Source organism: Setaria italica, chromosome III (assembly GCF_000263155.2).
Source record: "Setaria italica strain Yugu1 chromosome III, Setaria_italica_v2.0, whole genome shotgun sequence".
Taxonomy (NCBI): Eukaryota; Viridiplantae; Streptophyta; class Magnoliopsida; order Poales; family Poaceae; genus Setaria; species Setaria italica.
In genome coordinates, this window is record NC_028452.1 from 22,055,233 (window position 1) to 22,079,365 (window position 24,133).

At 43.7% G+C, this 24,133-nt stretch overlaps 4 protein-coding genes across 4 annotated transcripts; all 4 read right to left on the reverse strand.

Moving 5' to 3' along the window:
- Positions 1–3,243: 3,243 nt before the first annotated feature.
- LOC101782663 (methyltransferase-like protein 13) lies at positions 3,244–5,898 on the reverse strand. The gene is made up of 8 exons (XM_004962126.3): positions 5,433–5,898; positions 4,753–4,866; positions 4,602–4,670; positions 4,426–4,445; positions 4,291–4,343; positions 4,162–4,192; positions 3,955–4,036; positions 3,244–3,635 (listed from the first exon to the last, which is right to left on the reverse strand). Exons 1-8 carry the CDS (start codon positions 5,638–5,640, stop codon positions 3,436–3,438), a joined length of 777 nt encoding a protein of 258 aa, XP_004962183.1. The 5' UTR covers positions 5,641–5,898; the 3' UTR covers positions 3,244–3,435.
- Positions 5,899–6,240: 342 nt separating this feature from the next.
- Positions 6,241–8,950, reverse strand: LOC111256814. Its single transcript, XM_022825491.1, has 2 exons — positions 7,159–8,950; positions 6,241–7,028 (listed from the first exon to the last, which is right to left on the reverse strand). The coding sequence occupies exon 1, from the start codon at positions 8,058–8,060 to the stop codon at positions 7,269–7,271; it is 792 nt and encodes a 263-aa protein (XP_022681226.1). The 5' UTR covers positions 8,061–8,950; the 3' UTR covers positions 6,241–7,028; positions 7,159–7,268.
- A 1,839-nt stretch (positions 8,951–10,789) lies between these two features.
- LOC101783079 (pentatricopeptide repeat-containing protein At3g49240, mitochondrial) lies at positions 10,790–13,988 on the reverse strand. Its single transcript, XM_012844790.2, has 2 exons — positions 11,909–13,988; positions 10,790–10,924 (listed from the first exon to the last, which is right to left on the reverse strand). Exon 1 carries the CDS (start codon positions 13,887–13,889, stop codon positions 11,958–11,960), a length of 1,932 nt encoding a protein of 643 aa, XP_012700244.1. The 5' UTR covers positions 13,890–13,988; the 3' UTR covers positions 10,790–10,924; positions 11,909–11,957.
- A 2,001-nt stretch (positions 13,989–15,989) lies between these two features.
- On the reverse strand, positions 15,990–22,876 carry LOC101783480 (decapping nuclease DXO homolog, chloroplastic). Its single transcript, XM_004962127.3, has 13 exons — positions 22,367–22,876; positions 21,112–21,335; positions 20,967–21,032; positions 20,756–20,834; positions 20,266–20,348; positions 20,158–20,181; positions 19,794–19,915; positions 18,701–18,908; positions 18,568–18,621; positions 18,140–18,186; positions 17,016–17,100; positions 16,657–16,720; positions 15,990–16,541 (listed from the first exon to the last, which is right to left on the reverse strand). Exons 1-13 carry the CDS (start codon positions 22,773–22,775, stop codon positions 16,420–16,422), a joined length of 1,587 nt encoding a protein of 528 aa, XP_004962184.1. The 5' UTR covers positions 22,776–22,876; the 3' UTR covers positions 15,990–16,419.
- Positions 22,877–24,133: the final 1,257 nt, after the last annotated feature.

The following is a 24,133-nucleotide window of genomic DNA, read 5'->3' on the forward strand; positions in this document are numbered from 1 at the left end:
CCAAACACTTGTGTTAAAAGTGGGGTGTTAAAGTTTAACATCCCATTTTTCATAAACACATGGAGGAGGTGTTAAAACTTGCAAAAGGTGTTAAAACTTCCCAGGTTACCCCTTCTCTCTCCTCCCTCTCTCTCCGCCGATCATAAATGAGGGGGCAATGGAGTCATTTCCCACTAAATGTGTTAAAATTTAACACATCATTCAAACACCCCAATGTGTTAAACTTTAGCACTCTATTTGAGAGTGTTAAAACTTTTAACACTTGTTAAATTTTAACAGGGTATCAAACAGGCCCTAACCCATCAATCATCGGCAAAAGATTTCACATCGGAGAGGCCTCGACCGTGCAGCCGCTAGGGAGGAAGACTCTGCGTCGCCACGGCCACGCCCGGCGAGGCAGTCTACGTCGTGTCGCGCGAGGGCTTCGGCCGCGAGGCCACGTAGGATCAACGATCGCCTGGCCAGGCGGCCCATGTATCGCACGCTAGGGTGTTGCTGAGGACGTCAACCGCGCCGCATCGTACGCTCGCCTTCTGTGGTCCATTCAGGTATTTCCAGCGTCATTGCCCTTCCATCCATAGACCCAGCATGATTCATTGCATGTAGCGTCGCAAGCAGGGAGATTCGTAGTACAGGTATTATATTGGTCCGTCTGGGGTCTCCAACTAGGATACACCGATCTTGCCATGGGCCAAACCGAGTTCTTGATACGGTCTAACATGGAATTACTATTGCCAAGATCGGCATATCGGCATGTATACACACACACAAACAAAATGCAGCTCCAGCATCTCACCAAGGTCAGATTGGGTCAATTTTGATTTGCGTTTTGTCCTGTATCATGTATGAAAAATACATGACTCTTCCACGTGCTCACGTTTTTTGTTGTATAAAATCCGAAAAGAATTTGATAGCATCTGGACGGTGATTACCTTTGCTGACAAGTGCAAATCCATTCACAAGCAATAAACTATTCCTCATCAAGGTCGGTATAGACTATAGAGATATAAAGTGCAGCTTCAGTATCTCACCAGGTCAGGGTTATTCGTTACTGGTCGTGCGTTAAGGCCAACGTAGTAGGTAATACATGATTCCTCACTCCTCAGTGTGCTTACGTTGTTTGTTGTAAAATACAATTAAATGGATAGGATCTGGACGTGATTACCTTGCTGACAAGGTGCAAATCACTTGGAAGCCGTGATTTATCTATTCTTATTAATGGACAATCGTCTTCCCCTTGGAGACGTGACAAACACATCCGATGGCCGTTCTGGTGGATGTCGCAAAAGGCAAAGATTGGAGTCAGGGCCAACAATGTTGGAAGGAGAAAATGTTCCTCGGAGCGACCTTGAAAATCTTCCTGGTAGTGACTTGTGTATTTTCTTTTTTGCTATTCAGTAACTAGCATTATACCTCCATTTATGTTTAAATGTCTCCAATTGAACTCTGTTTTGTCTATGAAGATCTTGATCCGAGAGAACATATACGGCAGAAGGCAAGGGAAAGGTACGCACAAGGATGTCAGCAGAGAAGAAAATGGAGCTCAAAGAAAAGGGGAAACTACCATTGTAGAAAGGCTGAAAAACTAGCAACCAATGAGACTACACAAAATCATGGTAATCTATGTCTATTGCAATGCATCTGCTTGATTGTTGTCAAAATATGCCAATATTTTGTCAGATTAAAGCACCACCTCTGCAATTATATCTTGACACTGGTAGCTTTTACCAGTCAAATCTATCTATGAAATATAGAATCTTTAGAAATTCAATGGTCAATTGAAGTAGCTTTTACCAGTCAAATATATCTATGAAATATAGAATCTTTAGAAATTCAATGGTCAATTGAAGTGATTAGTTGTTCTAACTAAACTGTGCATAACTCCATTAAGTTGTTATGTGCTGGAAAACGTAGCTTGGTTTCTAATTTGTCTTGGGTGCATACGGAACAAGATGCAGTCCACATTGTAGCAAGAGCGACTTTCTACTTTGATAACCATGCAGATATCTTGGAATCAGTCTACATTTGTTCAAGATCATTGGCTACATCCGGTCTTAGATTGTCAAGATCAAGAATGACATGAAGATGATCCAGTTCAAGCTTCTAGTGTGATGCAAGTTAGGGTGCGTTTGGCAAAGCTCCCAGAGCTGATTCTCTATTGATTCCAGCAGGAACTCTGCAAAACAGTTTTTCAGAGAGAAGTGATTCTCTGCTGATTCTGTGAAGTGATTCTCTGAAATGAACTGAGAGGCTGGAAGCTGGAAAAGGTAGCTTCTCCTGATTCTGTGAAGTGATTCTCCATCCTAATTTTAAGAGTTTAGTCTAAAGAATCAAAGAAAATAACTTTCAGCCACAGAATCACTTCTCTCAAAGAATCAACTCCCATAGAGAATCGGAATCAGATGGAGCCCTACCAAACACACCTGTGATGTTAGGCCAATCTCAATGCATAGTTTTATCACACTATTACTAAGACTGCCATGTCAGCTTTTCAATGAGATGAAATTGTCATTCTCAATGCATAGTTTCAAAAACAATATGCAGCATTTAATTCCTACATGGTGTTATGATCAAATGTATTGTGCGACGAAACCATAACATCCTCAGTGTAAGTTTCATTATGTTTCATATCTGCACCCACTGGATTTCATGGGGATGAAACTCCCATCTCCTCTCTTCATAATTAGCATGCCGAGTTAGGAAAACTGCTGATGTGGCATAGGATTTAATTCCAAAAAATCCCATGACACTCCAAAGTTAAATATATTAAGATAGTGTTAAAAAACTGTACAGAAAGTTGGAAAAGAGGTTAGAAAAATATACAAGAAAAAGGGTGAACTACATCTAAGAAAAAGAGAGCATGCGAGTTAGTTAGCGTAAGAATCTATCCAAGCTAGAAAGGGTGCTCTTTTATCGCTCTTGATTCTGTGAGCCTGCAGAGTAGCATCTTATACATGTTGGTGCTTCCATGAAGAGAGGCTTGGCTGCTTATTTTCAAAGATAAGATTATTTCTTTATTTCCAAATATTCCAGGCAGCAATGATAAACACATCCATGAAAAGCAGCACGACCTCACTACCAATCCATCCCCCCGCCAAGAGCACTGTTGATATAACACTAATGCTCACTGTCGTCAAATTTCGGCTTCGGGGATTGGGCTGCCACCAAAGTAGGCGTGATCACGTGCAATCAGCTTATTGATTCCCATAGCAGATAGAACTATAGAAGCATGCGAGATGTATCTTAAATCTTCCAAATTTTGAGAGCAAATACTTAGTATGGATTTGGTAGTCCATTCACGTGGAAGGGGTGTAATGTATTTTCTCAAGGGTAAACGCATCATACAAAATTACAAATTATGAGGGCTGGCTATGCCACTACAACAATGAACTCCAGCAGCAACAAACAAGATGGAAATTAAAAGATGCAAAGAAATTAATTAGCATTTGCTGTTTCCTCTGGATCAATATCTCTGCAATTAGCCTCTTCCACTGCCAACTTGTGACAAACGTAAATGAAATGCGAGTCTGGATCTTTGAGAACATAGTCAGGTGGACCATCCTCTGTGAGTGCAAGTTCCTCCATGGTAGGCTGTGGAGCACCTTTGCTCATTTTCAATTGGTATCCAGGTGTTGCTGTGAACGAAAAGAATAGATCTGGCGTCAGGTCTGTATAAACACAAAATTAGCGCATCCCTTTGCCTTTGCGATATTTTTCATTCAATATTGCTTGTTGCAACCAGGAGCTATCATTATTCAGAGGTATCTTTTGAAATTTTCAAATGCTTCTTTAGTTTTAAGAAGAATGAAAGCGAATGAAAACAATATTCGCTTAAGCATTTTCATCTAGTGAAGCAAATCAGGATCCCATGTTATTAGTATAAGAGGTTAGCAAAGAAGAGAAGACTTGGGTAGTGCGCTCTGTTGGTGGCAGAAGGGAGTGTTTCAAACTTACGCATAATGTAAAGTGCAATACTCCAGCTGCACCCAGCCTGGTTCAGAAGTGGGACTCGTTCCTTAGGAGCACCATATGTTACCTGCCAGAAGACAATCTCTCTTCATATAATCATCTTATTAGCATTCAGAAATAGAGTAAACTTTGATCTCAGAGGATCTTATTAGCATTCAGGAATAGAGTAAACTTTGATCCCAGAGGATGTACCAATAAGTAGATCCCACGAGGCCTAAGAAGCCTGCATGAGTAAACAGCATCGATAAATTCAGAACAGCTAACGAATCAGCCAAGATTGGTTGATATGGAAAGAATGAAGAAAACTTTTTTGTCTTAAACCTTGCCACTTCTGCTAGCATTTTGGAAGCACCATCAGGAGCATCATCAGCACACTGGAACATTGTAGCAATACCGCTCTCAACACATGCCTAATCAGAAAGCTGTTATGTAGTTCACTTGGTAGAAAGTGCTTACCATCATAGCATCCAGGGTTCCTAAAGAGAAAGGTTCAACAGACTAACCCATAAATCAGTAGCAAAAAAAAAATGAATCGAATTAAATGAGGTTCATAGAAAGATTTCAAGAGCACTAAACTATGAATCAACCTTAGTTTGATGTCGTTTGGAGTAAATGTGATGCTTATAATTTACCTTTATCAAGGACACAATCAAACGATTCGTCACCAAAGAAACTCATGTCCCTAACATCCATCTGCATATCTTAAAGCACAAGAAGACCAAGTAAATAGACTGCATATAGAGGACTTAAACTTAGGAAGATGAAACTATCAGTGAACACTACATGTTAGCTGTGGAATCTCCTTGTGTTTCTCTCTCATCTGCTCGATGACCACAGACGAAATGTCTATGTTTACAATGTCCTCATAACCATCCTTCGCCATACCCTCTGACAAAACTGCCAAAATCAAGACTCAAAACAATATCAGATAGCAACATGAAGCTGATTATCAGCACACAGAATAGCAAAAAACAATAACCTTAGACAGCCAAACAACAGAATAGCTTCAGCATCCTCAAGATATTAAAGCCCACACCGCTTAACATAGCTACCTCACAGGAATGCAGGATAGAGCCAGCCAACATAAAAATTTTAATTCATGGAAGAAGGTGCGTGAAGGGAGCACTGGGCGTAGCCATACAAGATTGGAATGCTCTAACGGATGAATGGTATAGCTAGGGTGATGCTGACAAAGGCTCTGAGCCATTCAAATCATTTGGTTAATTGGTGAATCGAAAAGGGCCCACATTCTCTATGACTGTCCGTTTGAAACACATGTAGGAGTATGAGCTAGTTCGATCTCAGAGCAGGTGGCTATTTCGGAGCCCGGATGGAACCCTGCAAGTGCAAGTCTGCAACACGCCAAGATGCAAGCTCTAGCTCGGCAGCAAAGCATGGCAAAAGCAGTAGTAGTTACAGTACCCAAATCGCAGCACCGTGTGGCTGAAGAAAGACAGACGTACGGGAGTTGCCGCAGCCGAGCATGAGGACGCGGGAGGAGGCGGGTAAGCAGGCGCGCAGGAGCGGGCGCAGCGCTGAGTACGTCTGGTACCAGTCGAAGAACTCGCCGCCGCCGCCGGAAGCGGGGGAACCTGCGGAGGAGGAGGAGTAGCGGGCGTCCCAGTAGGCGGCGGCGCCGTAGTCGTTGCTCTTGCACTCGCCGCCGGCCATCCCGACCCCGCCGCGCTCCCTTCCTTTTTGCGGGCTCACGAGTCACGAGGAGAGGGGAGAGGATTTCTGATCTGAGCTCGCCGGTGGAGCGCTACCGGAGACCGCGCGGCGTGGTTTTGGGGGAGGCTGGGTTGCAGGCTTGCAGTTCCGAACAAGGCGTATTGTGCGTGTGCTCGTCTCGGCAGACAGCGGGGAGTCTCGGGCTGACCCGGAGACCGCTTTCAGAATTCGGAGCCTGTTTTGCGTTGTTTCTTGAGAATTTGTCCTCACCGGGTTTGAATGTCGAAATTTGATGAAACCGGCAAGCTAAGATCAGATCCTAGGGCCACTGAGCACCGAGGCGGGCGAGCGACGCCATGGGAGGCAGCAAACGGCAGCCGGTTTCGTTTTTTTTTCTTTTATGGACATCCGGTTTCCATTTAGTCCTACACTCCTACATCAATACAAAATAGAGTAACTTTGATCTCGAAAGTCCTTCATTACCAATACCAATTGCAACTTTCAAGTTTCAAACGATAAATAAGAACGAACAATTTAAAGAACAGAAACTAACTATATTCCACCTAAGTAGAAACAGGTACCGGCACTTCCAGAAACAGACCTTAAAAGCTCATATTACAGCAAAATGACTAACATACTATTGCATCATGTGACTGTCTTCAGAAAATCAGACCCTGTTTGTATGAGAATTGCTAAAGTTTAGCAAGCAGGTACTAAAATTTAACCCCCGTGTTTGGATCCAGTGCTAATGGAAAGGTAGCACATGGAGGAAAGTCTTCTCTACCCCTCCTTTTGCCTCCCTGGTCCCCTCCCATGCGCCCTGGTCCCCTCCCTGACCACCCACGTACTCTCTACTTGCTAAACTCCTCTGCTTGCCAAGCTGCTATACAATTTCAGAATGCCAACCTTCAACATAAATTACAATAGTGCAGATTCATACAGTCAAGTGCACGAATAAAAATTACAATAGTATAATGTCCATACAAACTTGCACAAATAACTTATTTCAATTACTCTCGCCTACAAACAAACCGTTAGCGATAGCATCACGAAATGCATTCATATCTTGGTCTCCTAAATGGGTGTTTGAACCACTTTGATGAGATGAAGATGCACCAGAGAGTGGAATGAAGTGTTCATCACGATCGCACATTTCAAAATCCGCATCTGCCATTGCACTCTCTCTAAATAAAGTTGTGAAGTGCCATACAGGCAAGTATTATTTTGCTTTGCTTCGCTAACAAAATTCTGTACTCCAAATGATCTCTTGATGACATTTCGAAGTGATGAATGTGCAAAGTTGAATAACTCTTTTTTACCTTTAGGTGCTGGACCTTGTAGAAATTTTGGTACATGATACTTTGTACCTTTGTACGGTGCAAGATATCCTGGACGGTTGGGATAGCCAGAGGCCACAAGATAAAATTTCCATGAAAAAGATGAAAATTAGAAAGAACAGTATTGAGCATTTGAATATGATGGTAGCGAGTTTGACAAGATGGCAACATGTGAGCTTACCTGGAGGTGGATATGGAAACTTGTCGCCATACTTGCGAATTGCATTAGTAAACACTCTCATGTCGTGCACTAATCCTGGCCATCCCCCGACTACAAAGGTAAACCTCATGTTAAAGTCGCATATAGCCAAAACATTCTGACTTTGAGTAAATGGATTGTTCTGTCACTGGAGGGTTGATCCCAAGTTGCTCATCCTGTTCTTCAGCAGCAGATTGGTTAGGAAGACCTCCAGTACCACCGGCGGGGAAAGATAGGCTGGTAGTGGCTCGAGGAGGAAGACCTCTTGGTTGTGCAGCGTGCCTTGTTGAGGTGCCGGCGGACACGGAACCTCCACGTCCACGTCCACGCTCTCGGGCCATGCGAGGAGCGCGGAACGGCGCAGCGGCCTTTGCAGCCACATCTCCCCAAGTGCGCGGAACGACACCACGGCCGTTGCCTCCTGCATCTCCACCAAAGCGCTGAGAGGATCTTCCATTGCCTGATTTGTTGGTACGACGAACGCCGGTGCCTTGCTTCCCACCAACGACTTCATCACCAACCCTTGACGATTGAAGAATGTCTTGATACGACTGCATGTTGGGGAATTCAAGCCCATAGGAGTTGAGGTCGAAGCCTTGGATGTCCTCTCGCCAAGAAGGCACACTGCGCCCCACCAGGGAGGCCTCGGGCTGGGAGAAGCCGCCGCCGAGATTGGAGGACAGCGCCGTGGAATCCCCCTGGGAGAAGAAGTCCACAAAGCCCTCGCCGTCCTGCAGCCCATGTGGTTCCATCTCCAGCGACAGAGAATTGGGTTGGGCGAGGGGAGGAGGGAGGGCGCCGCGGCGCGAGTAGCGGCCGGGAGGAACTAGCGGTGATGGCGGTGGCGGGGTGGAGCACACGGCGGCAGTGGCAGGGAGGAGCATGGGACAGCGGCGGGAGGAGCACGAGGCGGCCGCGGAGGAGGAATCCACGGCTACGTGTGGTGAGGGAAGGAGGGAGGGCGCTGTGGTGCAGCTAGCGGCAGGGAGGAGCACGTGGTGACGGTGGCATCTCGCGTGGGGGAGGGCGACGTTCGAGGATAGGATAAGGTTGGCAAGGGTATTTCGATCTTTTCGCGAGTTCCAGTGCCCATTAGCACCTATTAGCACCTCCCCACCAGCTAATGCTTTTGCATCTTTTTGGAGGTGGGCTAAAGTTTAGCCCTCCCTATTAGCACTCCTGTTTGGACGTGCTAATGCGTAAAGGTGCTAAACTTTAGCACTTTCACCCATTAGCACTTAGATCCAAATAGGCCTTCAGTCATATGCCTGACAAATTAAATGATTGGACATAGTAATGGGTCTCCACGGTTTCATCTGCGAAGAAATCCAAAAGGTTGTGATACAAACTCATTCCAGGACACCTGTGCATACACAGCTAGCCCTGACAAGACTGTTCTATCTAATGATAAAATCAAGATTTGGAGCAAAACCAGATTTCCTTTCAACAATTACAGCATCAACAAACTTCATGTTTTTTAAGAAGGAAGCAGAAGCATACCCAATGCTATGTGGAAAGTGTAATCAAGCTGGCTATTTGTTTTCTGCTGCTTCAATTTGACGAGTAAAACCAGATTTTCTATCAACAATTACAGCATCAACAGACTTCATGTCTTTTAATAAGGAAGCAGAAACATCCCCAATGCCTATGTTGAAAGTGTAATCAAGCTTGCTATTTGTTTTCTACTGCTTCAATTTATCGTAGCCAGCAGCACTTAAGGTATTGTTTACAGAATCACAATGTCAATACCTAATCACTCTGCCACAAATGCAGCATTCTGCAGTACAAGATAGATTGATCAATGAAGAAAGGACTCCATTTATTAAAGTAAGTTTAAAGATGGCTTCAGCAAAGGTGAACAGAATATGTGGTAAGACACGAGGGTAAAATACAATGTTTCCCTCATGTCTATAAAAATTGTACCCCAAACGTAATGCATGTAGATAATGAGTAGAAAAAAATTAGAGCCAGGCTTAATACACCTGATTCTAACTATATGGGTTGCTAAGTGCTAGGATTTTGTGAATGGGTGCAATTAAATTCCCAATTTACACACCCTACGGTCAGAGTTTTCCCCAGAGGCAACTAATTCAATTATCTAGCAGTTCAAAACAGGCTTATTGTAGCATCAGTCCTATGGCCTAACTAGCAACAGACAGTTTTCCAGTTTTCCACATCAAAATAATAGTCTGGTCCTGCTACAAAAATGGAAGTTGATGTACAAATTGAGTTGACACATGTAGTTAGTGCATCGTCAATGAACAAATTAACTTAGCCATGGACATTAAATTCTGAGCATACAAACATTTCTTAGCCTTGAATAGAATTGAATAAACAACAAATATATTCCATTAAAAGAATTAAGAGGTTGTTGTTAACCTGGGCAAAGGGTCGGCGAGTAAGCAGTTCAGCAAAAATACATCCAGCAGCCCAAATATCCACAGCAGATCCATACTGCTTCGAGCCAAATAAAAGTTCTGGTGCTCGGTACCACCGTGCAAAAACCTACAAGTAAACACAGTTAACATTCAAGTGTCTGCCAGAACCAGGATAAATAAATCTAGATAAAAGAATGAAATACAAGGGAAATGCATTGAGGTAAATCACACTGTGGTAATTGCTCAGTGTAGAGAATTAGAGCTGGTCCCTGACTGCATAATACATAATGCTACTGAATAGGAACTATGATTAGCAGAACTCCCAGGTGAGATGTCAGATGAAAACCAGCTACAGTGCTTATGTAAGAAAATGATGTCCTTCACAAGCAGATAGCATATTTAGCACCTTTCCTAATCAGAAAAAAGTGACTGGCTGAATGTATATTTACCATTTTTTTTCGAATTGTGACATGCAAGGGAGACAGCAATCTAAAACCTCATACGTGAAGTAGGATGTTGACTAGTGTATCTTGGAAATAAAATAAGATCTTCCTTACATGTATGTATTTTTCTCTGTACAAAAGTGTACAGGATTAGGCATTTTTCACCACTTGAGTTAGTCAGCAAGCAAGGATGCTTGGCCGGCTTAAGATGTTGCATGATTTGTATTGGCAGACAATTTCTACTGAAAGGGCTCAAATAAAGCTCCAAATAGGTTACAGTATGCAAAGTACAAAAAAGAACTAACATAAATTTTACCTACCTGAAATGATTCTGATTATTACTGTTCTTGCAAGAAATTAAATAGGATCAACAAACATTGGCATACATGTGTCATGGTTTTTCTTCAGTAAAAGGAAAATTAAACCCATTTATTATCAATATCCAGATGAGCTGAAGGGACACGCTGCATAAGAAACTATAATGATAGAAGAAGGTGTGCCAGACCAAAGTCAGCAAGCTTGAGCTGCCCATCAGCACCGATGAGTAAATTATTTGGTTTCATGTCCCTGCAACACAGCTTATCAAATGCTGTTTTTGTCAAAAGAGAATTACCAATGCAGTAGGTACCTGTGCAACACCCATTTCTTGTGGCAGAAAGCTAGACCTTTCAACATCATCTGGGCATATGATTTTGTGTCAGCTGGAGATAATACAATGCGTTTATCTTTTATGACAGCTTCCAGATCAGTGTCCACAAACTCAAATACAAGGTGCAAGTTTTCCTTGTAAGGGAAGCAATCAATCAGCTCAATAATATTAGGATCTTTCAGCTCCTTGAGCAGTTTAATTTCCCTTAATGCTGTGAAGTTGACACCTTCCTTCTTTTCCCCTATCCGTATTCTCTTTATCACGACTGTATCTCCAGTCTGAAAAGGGACAGCACCCAGCAACCCATGAACAAAACAGGTCAAACAGGAAGAAAAAAAACCTAGTACAAATCTGAATGAGCATCAACAACTGGAAGACTAAACAGTGGCAACACTAACTAAATCACAGGCGCTTTTATAGTTCCTTGAGAAAAGAATAAACTGTGACAAAGCTAAATATACAAGTGCTGATACTTAAGACCAGTGAGAACACACTCCACATCTGTTGTCACCCCTAGAAACCTGGAATGAACAAATGATTCCACCAAAAAACCAACCCTAGTATCTAACAAACTGACCAATACAACGTCCTAGCTATCCCATTCCCCTTAAATGAAATAACACCTGCAGCTTCACTACAACGGAGACACCAAAACCAGAACTAAAGGTCAACTCATCACAGTATCGCACTCACAGCTCAATCAACGCACAGCTGAACGCTACATCGAGTGACCAATTGTATTCTCATCAGACCTAATCACAGTAGAAACACCAGAGCCAATACAGGGCGAAGCTCCAACCATTCAGCCAAAAAAAGTACAAATCAGTTTCTTTTTAGCCAAAGCAGCTCTGCTTTTGAGGAAGCCGAAGCTGAGCCATGAACCACACATGTTCGGTAGCTCTGAATTCTAGCCTGTAGTTCAAATCGTCGAAGCCATGGAAGGTTCTCAAATGAGCACATTTCAGTAAATGTAAAGATAAACAGATAATTACTTCAAATCTGCAGAATGGAGTGTGAAAATGATAATCTTTCGTCACAGGGATATAATAAAGTTTATAGCTTATATTTATCCGAAAAATACTAGATGTGGTACACAAGATTGCGGCAAGGCAGCATACAATCAGTACGACTTGAATCCATGTGAGTTGAAATAAAGGCATTGAGCTGACCTCCTGACAGCCACTCCTAATCACATTATACTACTGAAATTAAGCTAACCAATCGTGACAGAAAGGAACCTCTAAGATGACAAAGCTATGGACCTGATGAGGCTTCAACAGACTCTTGCTTTTTCTGCTCATCGCCTTCACTCTATTCTCCAGAAACACCGATGGTGTCACTATTGGATCCAACAACCTCCGCCTCCTCAACATTCGGTCCATCAGCTGATTCCTCGTTTTCTGCTTCCCTCTTGCGACCTAGCACAGCCTCAATAGCCGCTCGGCTAGCCCTAGCAGCCGCTTCTTCCTTAGCCTTTGCCTCAGCCTTCTTCCTCTCCTCTTCTTCTTTAGCAAGAGCCTCTGCTCTGGCTTTCTCTTCAGCTGCACGTTCAGCTGCCTCCGCTTTCTCCCTCTCCACATCTTCATATAACTTTGTCATATCCCCATCTCTTCCCTCTTTCTCAAGTGCCCCCTCCAGAAGTGCTTTCATTTCATCACTAAACACAACATTCTCATCCAACAGAGTACCCTTGGCTATCTTTATCGCATCATCCAACCTTGCGGCATCAACATATGCCTTCAACAGCAGCTCATAGCTGGCAATGTTTGGCTTGACCTCCTTTTCAGGCATCATATCAAAGAATCTCTGTGCCTCATCAAGCCTATCAACCTTCACCAAGCCACCCATGATTTTGTTAAATGCATTGGCATTGGGCCTCAGGCCAGCATCAAACATCTTGTTGAAATAGCCAACAGCATCATCCACCCTATCCACCTTAAAGCAGGACTCAATGAGCAAGACATAGGTGTACTCATCAGGTTTTACACCCCGCTCAGCCATCTCCTCATACAATCCCTCTGCCTCTCCAACAAGTTCATTCTTCCCCAGCCAGTCAATCAGATTATTGTAGGAGAGTGCATCTGGAGCACACCTCTTCTCAGCCATCTTCCCAAACACCTCAATCGCATCCTGAAACCTTTCAGCACGGCAATATGCATCAACCATAACATTAAAACTCCCCAGGTTCACAGCAATCGTCTTGGGTGGGTCATGCTCCATGCACATTCTATCAAACAGCTTGAGTGCATCCTCCAACCTCCCATTCCTCCCGAGCGCATCAAGCACCATGTTGTAACTCACTGCGCCAAACCTCACATTGGAACCCTCTCCAAGCACCTCTTCATAGCAATCCATGGCTTCCTTCTCCATGCCCTTGAGGAAATACCCTTTCATTAGGTTCCCGTACACCACACCATCGAGAATAGGCCCGCCACCGAGCTTCTCCTTCAGCTCCTCATACAATGAAATGGCCCTGTAACCATCCCCGGCATTGACAAACCCACCCATGATGAAGGCATACACCTGTGTATCAGGGGCGACGAGGCCGCGCTCGAGCATGCCATCCTTGAGCTCGATCGCCTGGTCCAGCTTGCCATTCTCGGCCAGGGACCGCGCCAGGATGCGATAGGTGGTGGGGGATGGGAGCACGGGCGAGTCGTCCTTGAGGAGGAGGCGGAAGTGCTCGAGCGCGGCGTCGGGGCGGCGGCAGTCGCAGTACGCCTGGAGGAGGAGGTTGTAGGTGGCGACGGTGGGCGCGACGGAAGCCTGAGTGACGAAGCGGTGGAGCGAGAGGAGGTCGGCGTAGCGCGCCTGGCGGAGCAGCGCGGCGAGGACGGCGTTGCAGGTGAAGACGGTGGGGCGGCAGTTGGAGTAGATGGAGTGGCGCGTGAGGAGCGCCGCCTCGTCGAGGTCATTCTCGCGGATGAGCGCGAGAATGCGGCGGTGGAGGTCGAGGCGCTTACCCGAAAGCACCGAGGCCGACTCGGGGACCTTGGGCGCGTTGGGGTTGGACGCGGTGCGGGGCGCCCCCGGGGCGCGCTGCGGCGCCGGGCCTCGGGAGAGCGGGGGCTCCACGCGGAGGCGGCGCTTGCGGCGGCGGCGCTCCGCGGCCACGTCCGCGGGGGCCTGAGCGTCGTCGGTTGGGGTGGGGGTTGGAGTGGCGAGGCAGAGGAGGCGGAGCTGGGGGCGGAGACGGAGGGGAAGGGGGAGGAGGCGAGAGAGGAGCGGCTTGGAGAGCACCATGGCGGCGACGGAGCAGCGGGGAGGAGGGTTTAGCTAGGGATTTGTTAGGGGGATCTTTTTTCGTTCCGCGAGGTGGGGAAACGGGAAGAGGAGGAACAGAAACAAGCGAGCAAAGAAGACAGTAGAGAATGGGCCGAGCTGGATTTGTAGGGTGGGCTTTACCTGGTCTCTTCTTCTAGACAACGGACGGACCCCGGATGTATCAAAATGATGCGTTTTCAGAATTCGGAACATATGCATGCATGCATGTTTTGATCAGGAAAACCTATGCATCCTCTGGAAGAATTTTTTCGAAGAAACTTCCGCTTTAAGTTTCCTGTGAGAATAGGATCCAACGGTTGCAGATATTCCGCTTCCCTTCGCTTCTTCTCCGCTACGGGACGAGGTTAGCCCGACGGTGGGAGGCGGCGCTCGGCCTGGGTGGTGGTCGAGGCCGGCAGTGGCGGCGGTAGTGGTGGAGTTAGGATTAGGATTCAGAGTTTCTGGGGGGGCCTTCATTGTTCGCCGGGCTTAGAGGAGTAGGTCAGGGGGCAACGGCAGGTCCGCGCGGTAGCGACAATTATGCCGGCGGTGGAGGCGAGGCGCGCGGGAGCGCCACCGGCAGGTTATCCAGCGGGCGGTGGACGCCGGAGGGGGTGACAGCAAGCTTCAGATTAGTAAGAGTGGAGTGGGCGGACGGCACAGCTTCCGCCAGCCGGGGCGGAGGACGAGGCGGCGGCGGCGGGGAGCATGGGGAAGAAGAAGAGGAAGGGAGAAGATGGGTCTCAATGAGCTGGAAGTTTCCAGAAGGTAGATAGGAGCCTCCGTTTTGATCACCAACCGGCATGCTAGGTTCAGATCCCAAGACAATTACAAAGTCAATTCCTCGTTGCTATCTCTACGTAATATTAAAGTGCGGTTGTTTATTCCAACCGTCGTAGTTGTTTAGCAAAAAGTTCCTCAACTTTTTCATAATCAACCCCAGTCCTTGGAATAGTTCTTAACGATTTTGCAAAAAGATCCCCAAACTTTACTGCAATTGACTCGAGGTCCAACCTTTCCTTCACGAGTGCAGAACTTATCCTTCACGAGTTCTGCCCTTTAATTCTTTGGTTTTTGGTTTGTCCGTCTGTTCTTTTATTTCCTCTTTTTTCGACCATCATCTCTATCCGAGTTCATCACGGTTTCGCTCGACAGGTCTCCGTCTCACCTTCTAACTGCTACTGCCATCCTTGATCCTCCATCTGACCAAGCCAGCAAAGGTCGGCGTTGCCTGATGCTTATAGCCCTGCAGCTCCTGCCGAGCGCCTCTACTCTACCATGACAAGCCTGTCGAACCGCCCAGCTGCACCGCTCTCCTCCTCCCCTGTTGTTGTTTCTCTCCACGAAAGCATGGCTCCATCGATCTCCTTCTCCAAGCAGCAATCAATCAAGGTTAGGCCCTAGCAAGCTTCTCCTTCACCAACTCCCTCTTCCTTGTCACTTCATCTTTCCTCTACACTACGCCGTGTCCTCACGAGCTTCAGAACAACAAAATTAATGGTCATTCTTGGTCGGCTTTCCTCCACACTTTAATAATTATTGTCCGAAACCACCAAAATAAAATCCACATAATCTCCTCTCTCTCCCGATACCCTCATACATGAAATTGGTGGTTGGAATCTTTGTCCCGACAAGGCTCCACTAAGGAACCACTGCAATGCACTCACGACGACAGTGGCAACACGAGGAACCATCGCAACACCCTGCCGATGAGGTCAAGGTACCGGTCTTGTTTATTTTCTCTTTAGATTGGGTCCGTATATGCAACTAATTTGGGTTTTAGGGTTTAACAACCCAAAAAACAAATTGACCACGTTTGTTCCCTCATGCTATATAGCAAGGCATGTAATATATATATGTGTGTGGTTTTCATTTATGCTAATCACATGAATTTTAGATCAATATCTTTTTCACATCGGAATGAATTCTCCCGTTGCAACGCGCGGGCATAATTGCTAGTAAGAACAATTGACAGAGAACAACTTTCCCAGCTCATTACAGCAGTTTCACGTTTGCAATTCATCATGGCGTGTGAAGCATAAAACCATCCGCAGCCATAGGTGGCAGCCACGCGCACCATTCCAATCGCCTAATGAACTTTTTTTATTTCAAGTCTAGTGTACGGAAAAGTTTTGTTTACATATAACTTCTAGCGACTATGGCAATTTGAGTGTTAAACATTCATCTCATCAATGATACAGTTTACATGATTGATCGCACGAACTAGTAGCATAGCTCTTCGCCTGTCTAGTTTTATAACATGATGTTACAATCGAAATACAATCTTTGATGGGTTCAAAATCTCTTTGGCCACTCAGAGAGTGAACCATGGATGCAGCTGCTCCTGGTGATCGATGCCATTAGGTCTTGATGCATCAGCTCATCTCGCTTGGTGACTGGGTTAGAGTAAGTTGTCAGCTCAACAATTCTAGCTCATCTGATAGAATTGGAGCCCATGAAACTTTCTCCAAGGCAGTTGTTACCGCCAAAGTCGTGTCTATAACGGAATCTAGTCTGCTGCGCCTGAGAGCTGCTGCACATGCAACGTTATGGCTTCGGGGCAGGGAGACTGGGCGCGTAGAAGCTCCAAGCGATTAAATGGATGTACAAATTGCAGAATGTAGTCTTCATCTGTAAGCCATGCGATAAACAAAAACATGAGTGCCAACTGAGATGTCAACACAAGAACAATATTAAAAAGTTGCCAAGTGAAAGTGCAACTTCTTAAAGGTGAAGAGATCCTTACTCTCTCTGACAGTCCCATACAACCAGCACAAGACCTCATCGGCAAAGGCCAGGCAAACACCACCCTAAGCGCATGGAGATTAGTATAACTATTCAAAGACATGTCAAAATCTGAATGCAAGAAAGTAGCAGCAAATCCACTTTTGGTTGAAACAAATCATCTGGAGGATGCCATTTGGATTCTGAACTTCCCACAAAAGTTTTTCACCCTCAATTTCAAACAGTGTTTAAAAATAGGGCATTGTGCCAGAAAACCGTGTACATTACTTTACCTTTTATACATTAGACGATTCATGAATTGATTGAACATTGCTAGATTCCTCCACTGCTGATAAATTATAGAAACATTATTCAACGTACCTGCCAGTAGTTCTTTGCCTTCACCTTTTGTGTAATATCTTTAGTTCTTAGTCTTTCTGTTCGCACAAGTATGCCAGCATCATTCCTACAGGCCAAAAGAAGGGCAGAGAAAGCTTATAATTTAAACCATTACATATCACTAAAGGCAATGTAAATATCTCATTAGAAGCATTAGGCCTACGTGATAGCATTAGAGTTTGGGTGTTCAGGAACTTAAGGTAAGTTGTTTGGGATATAATCCACCTAGATTATATAAGTTGGATTATGGGTCATGGGTACTATGGTAAAATATCACTTTGGGACCACATGTAATCTGAAATAAGCTAGCCTTGGGTAGCTTATTTCAGATTATTTGTGGTCCCCTAGTGGTCCCATGATGATCTTTTACCCTCCTACCCTTGGATCATAATCCAGCTTATATAATCTAGGAGGAAAACAAACAGGCCCTTAGTCTTAAGGTCCTGTGACAACAATGTCTTAGATACAGAACAAAAAAACTAGCTTGGCATCCGATTGAACAGTAATAAAAAAAATGATAGTTGCAATTACATGTACTAGGCTACTAGCAGTTGGATACATTTGGCACAAAGGTGCGAAACCTTGACGTTGTATACAGGGAACACCAATAGGAATGCTAGAATATATTAGGCCAATCAGAATTAGTGGGTAGCTATAATTTGCTAGTGTGTTGTTTAGAAAAAAATTTCCCTCTAGTTATAAAATTACTTGCCTTCCTAATCAAGGGCATGGTTTCTAAATATAGTGCATGGTTGACCATCAACCATTTCAGACCAGTGGACCATTTGATTAGTTCGTCGATGGGCGAGATCAAAAGTATCCAGACCCCCCCCCCCCCTCCCCCCCATTCGTGCCTTTGTAGTTTAGATGCAACAGCCATACAGATAAGTGAGAAATGTCACACTGATAACCAGTTTCTATAAGAAGAGAGGTATCAAGGCCCCATCCTACCGTTAGCAACGGACTTTGCGTTTATGATCATATCAACAAGATTTAACTTCAGCGGTCAGATTTAATTGCACAATGGCAAGTGACAAAGCTCAGTATACCAGAATGGCAGGATCCCGTGATAATATAGAGAAGAAAATGATAAAGATGAATAATACCTGAATCCCACAACAACATAAGGAACACCAGCCAGGAATGATTGAATCTGCGATATTTAGAGAAGTAAAGAAAGTCAATGTTTCAAGATATTAGAAACTTCTGAAAACAAAATGCTAAGTTGCTGAAAAGTATTAGTCGACAGACTTGTAACAGGATTGCTATGTTATCATCTACATTCTATACTTTATTTAATCGCATAAAAAAGTGAAGAAAATATTGAGTATCAAAATATAATACAGAAACACTTTTTCAATAAAACGAATCAATATCCAAAATAAAACTCCACACAGCAAAACATAATAGAAAGAAAATGAATAGATAGTTTTGAAAACAATTCAATTACCTAATACAACAGCAAAAAGGAACAAGCAGTAGACCCCTGAAACCTAAGTAGCTTAAATGGGAAAGAAGGAGATGAGTAAAATACCCAAAACCTAAGTAGCTTTTCTTTCTCATATGCCTCCACTGTATGGTACTCCAGCTGTCACACATCAAGCTCAAAGATAAAATCTTGATAAAAAATGTGATAGCAGGACTTCACAATTCATGCAAAAACAAACCTCTCTGCTTGTTTTCAACTCCACATAGAACCGCCTGCCATCATCAGTTGCATCACAGCAGTCCATCTCAGCACCCATAACAATGCGATGGGCACCCAATTTTGTCTTTATTACAGAACAAAACTCTACATTTGCATCAATACCTCCTCCATCCTCACTGAAGGAGTTCTCAGTGGCAAGGTTTTCAAAAGAATAGCCCCAATAACATCTGAGAATCAAATATAGGGGAGAAAGTACAGGTTCATCAGTATTAATGTGGTTTCGATTCGTTCCATGTTATCAATGAATTAGAAACACATCATCAGAAAAAATCAATATGCCACTATTAAGCTATCCGGCTGTCTATAAAAAGAAAAGACAACCACCAATGAATGTGTGTAAATCATCATCTAGAAGACTATAATTGGTTCCTTAAAAACTGCCGGTCTATCAAACTAATGCACGAGCCGCTTTTGCAGCCCATGGCAGGCCATATTTTTTGAATTTCCCGCCTTGTCACAATCTCCAATGCTCAGATTATTAGAAATCATTGCCTCCATATACTTTTTAAATGGCCCTCTAAAAACGATATGATCACACTATCCAAAATTGTACAATCTGACCAACAAGGTCAAAACCATCTAAATTGGCCAAGCATTCATATAATATTGTAGTTTTACTAGTATGTAACGCGTGAAGTTTCAAATGAATGGTCACATCCCAGATTTCCAAACGAACACCAAGTATTAACACTTTAGATAAGTATATCTTATTGCAGCGCATGCGCAAATATGGCAACAAACTAATTCAGCATCGTGAAATTAATATTGGACAGGACAAAAACTTTGCATTATAAAAAGTTAACTGAATTTTTGGGTCAACATCAGATGCTCGTTTACTTGAATCTGCAAGTACGATAGAATAACCACAAGACAATTTTTGTGCGAACTCAATCCATCAGCGTATATATGCTAAACTTTGATTAACTTCTTTGTTACTGAACCTTCTATCATCAGCAAGTACATCAAATACCATTCCATCATCATCTACTTGTACATCCAACTTTTGTACATGCAAGGGGACAAAATAGGAGGGAAAGGGGAAGAGAAATCACCTCCTACGCTCCATCTCACTTTTTGGTCTTTCAGGGAGCTTATGAACATCAAGGTATACGACACCCTTTCTTTTGTGAACACCCATCTTCCATGGTTCTCTTAGGTAAGCAGTGGCCAATATCTGATGATAAAGTAAGCTATTATGTTTGTCTTTCAGGATAAAAGCATATAAAAGGTTACTGAAAAATGTTGTGTTGGAGAGCGACTAGTAGATACTGAAAACATCAGGTTACAAAAAAAAAATATGGTGCTCCACATAATTTGCACTGGAAGCACCATACCAGCAATGTTTTAGTGAAAAGTCACTAGAAATGTAAGCAGCAGAAAAGAGCAAGAAGTTTTTGACAGTTTGCAGGATGATACCTTGTTAAGATTGTTGCGGTATGTCTGCAAGAAGAGTATATATTATCAGCAGGTCTAAGAAGTTGTAGTAAAGGTAACAAATGAAGATTGGCATCAATGTAGTGTTACCACAAAATGTATATTATTCTGAAGAGTTATCGGCGAATTTCTTATGCATGCGAGAAGATCGCCAAATCCTTCAGGACCCAAATCTGACATTGAACCATGTTCATCATGAACCAGCAGCACCCTCATATGCAAACAATTATTAAAGGAAAGACTAACTTCCAGCAGAATGACTGCTTTTCAGGATCCATATGTAGAATACAAAAGGAAAAAATGAAACTGACTTTTTCTCCCTTTATCTACTATTTGAAACAACTTCTACTTACATTCTCTATGTTCAAGTGGTCTATCCAATGTAAGTTATATATCATAATGATTGAAAAAGAATTTTGTAAGGCACTGACAGCAACAGATTCATACACTATATACTAATGAACATCAAAGCCTTTCAGTCCCAAGCAAGATGGGGTAGGCTAACACTATATACTAATAGAGTTGCAAATATCAACAGGGATGTAGCGAAGAAAAAACATGAGCTCAAGAGAGAATGTACCTTTCTTCTCTACAAATGACTCAAATCCTTTATTGAGATCTGCACCGACATAGTCACAAATTTCACGTTTGAAGAGCCTCTAGAAAACAGAAGGGTGTTAGTATAACATCCAACATAACAAGAAAGGGTAAAAAACATAGACAAAATTTTTATCATAGATTTACTGAAAAGGAAGAGAAATCAATGCCAGTTAGCAACACAGAGATCTTACCAAGCTGCGATCATCAAAATACACAGCTCCACCCTCAACGCGGCTGAAGGATGCAAACTCACAAGGCTGCATGAGCAGCAAACATGACTCCACAAAGATGAATAACAATCAGAAGAAAAAATGAACATGGTAATACTATACACACCTCCTGGAAAGCAACAGCTTTTCTAGACAATGTTTCTTCGCTCTTATTAAGCTTCAGGTCTGAAACAAAACCTTCGACATTACGTCCATTCCCGAATCTCCCATAGCCAAAGTTGTGTCGCCCTGGATGACCTCCTGGTCTCGGAAGAAGTGGGGGACCTCTGCCACCTCGTCCTCCGAAGCCTCCTCGAGAATGATTATTAGTGTTACGTATTGCAGGAAGCACTGCAAGAAATTATCCATGTTGAAAGAAAGTATTAATACCTCCAATCTTTCAACCTAAATCCATTCAAGCGTTTAAAAGCACTAGTTGCACCAAGCCCCCAAAATGTCTAAGCATCTTAGCCATGAAAAGAATCCAATCCTTCATCACATTCTTTATTACAAAGCAAGGGCATCCTTTCTTCTATAATGAAATATCGGTAGGTTGAATGGATGCTGATTGCTGAAACAGTAGATTTTGAGTTGTTACATAGGAAGCTTTTGTATGCAAAATATATTTGTCAGCATGATAGCACAGATGAAATGCTTAGTAACTTTTCGGGAGGCTTTCAACACAAAGATGCATAAAGCTGTAAGTGTTCGTTAAATTGTGTCATTGTGCTTATCCTAAAGGTGATCCTCAAGTAAAACCTGGTATTATTCAGCAAAAAGACTGACAATTTATTTCACAAACACATTAAGTGATGTGGTTTCTTCAGAGCCATATTTTACCGTTTTCTGAATGGAAATGAAAACAGCTAGATGTATCCTTCCCGACTAACTGCTATCCAATTTTGAGGCAAACCCTTAAATGGTCAGATTCAAACTGTGTCCATTCAAGTATCCTCTCCAACAAATTTACTTTCATGCTGCTGTAATTTGAAATATCTTGCGGCGCACAAAGTCCTAAGAAGTAAGAACCAACTGCCGAAGTGATGGTCAACCTATAGCTGAAACATCCGCCACGCTATGACTGAGGAAAGTGGAAGCCGAAAAAAGCATAGAGAAAACAAGTAAATAATCATTTACAACGAAGATTCATCACTTATGTATCCTAAAGTAGGAAAATTCTACAATCTTAGTCCACAACATCTCACAAAACCCTTCGAACAACCAACTCAAAACAAAACCATTCGAGAAACATGGTAAGATTTGTAGCAGTCTCATAGCTAATTCCGCAAACCAAAAAAAAAACAGAAGCTACTACTGTTCAATCTAGAAACTGATCCTAGGGCATTGCCACCCAACTAACTGACGAGACTCGAGAGACGGACCTGGGACTAGGTAGTTGCTGCGCGCGGGGGTTCTGACGTAATCCTCGTTGTCGGAGCCGAACAAATCCCTCTCCTCCTCTACCTCCTCGCCCTCATCCTCCCCCCTCTCGTCGTCCCGGTAGCCACCGGCGCCGGTGCCCCTCGTCCCCGCGAGGTTGGACGAATCGTGCTCCTCGCCGTCCCCCTCGTCAGCGCCGTCCTCGCCCTCGCCGCCAGCGCCGCCGCTGCTGCTGCGGCTTGAGCCGCCACTGGAGGATGAGGAGGACGCGGCGGCGGAGGACGATGAGGATGAGGACGGGGAGGAGGAGCCCGACGAGTCGCCGCCACCGTCGGCCTCAGCCTCGGCGCCGCCGTCGTGGACGTCGTAGTCCTCGCCGAAGACGTCGACGTCCTGTTCAGAGAAGTCCATGGCGAGCGCGGCGGGGGCGGGGCGGCCGGGAAGGCTTTTCCTTTCTCGGGTCTGGTCGGGGTTGGAACGGAGAAGAGTTGTAGTGGGATCCAACACGGCAGAGGGGAGGGAGCGAAAGAAACCCCTGGAATAGGGTTCACCGGACCAGATCGACTGGCAAATGTGTCCGTCGGCTAGATCCAAAAATGAAGAGGGTCATGTACTGTGCCTACTGCCCTGCACTTCAGTCTCTCAGCTAAACAGGGCCTGTTCGCTTCAGCTTATAAGCTGGCTGAAAAGCTGAAGCGGCTGATTTGTTGTGAGAGAAAAACACTGTTTGGTGGCTGATAAGCCGACTGAATAAGCTGAAGCGAACAGGCTGCAATTCTGTAAATACTAAATACGCATGGTCCATTCATGGGAAACATTGTTTTCACAAGTCTAATTTCATATCTAGCATCTACCGTAAATTATTTCACTACCACTCCAACATCATGAAAGAGCACGTTAGTGACTCATCAATAAAAAATAAACATATCCACACATTTTCTAAATCTTTATCATAAGCTTCATTAATATTTCGGATGTCATTGCACCCTTGTCGAGGAAAAAAACTGTTCTGTTATAAAGTTTTGCACTTGTTGACCTTTTCTATTTTGATTATACACTTAACTCAAAATTTATATATTAGCACACTAATAAAAATACTTCCAATTTATAAATGAAATTAGAATATGACAACTTCGAGTATGCTAAAAAGAAACTTTACCTAATACAGCAATATCCACTCTCGGTATAGATGTGTCATTATCTAAAAACACAAGAATTTCTTTCTCCGCTCCTTGATTTTATTAAATTACCATGCAAGATACATTTTTAGTAGCTTTGATGAAAAAAATAACTGAAAATAATTGGACCAAGAAACAAGCATCGTCTACTACGGCCGAGAATGATATCTCTAATGTCACCTTAAAAATGCCAACTCTTGAAAAAAATTTCGGAAGATCTTCATCGACGCTTTGAAGTAAATCAGAAGGCGAAAGAGGAAGAAGAGTTGCGGCGCAAGGAGCATGAAGAAAAAGATTTGCAAGAGTTACATGCGCACTTTAAGGTGGATCACCGAGGCACGGTGACTCAAGTCAATGAGGTCATGTTTTTCTCTAGTAAGGATCCATCATCCGAGGCGAAAATCAATGTGATGTGCTTATCAAATAGCTAAAAATATGCAAGTATAGTAGATAAAGGCAATAGTAAACGAGTTGAAGGGGTAATGATGTTGCATCTATTTCTGATATTGTAATACATAAAAACCATCTTGCTACTATTCTTTTGTCTCTATGGCGTTTGAGAATGTTTTAGGTAGTGTGCCAACCTTAGAA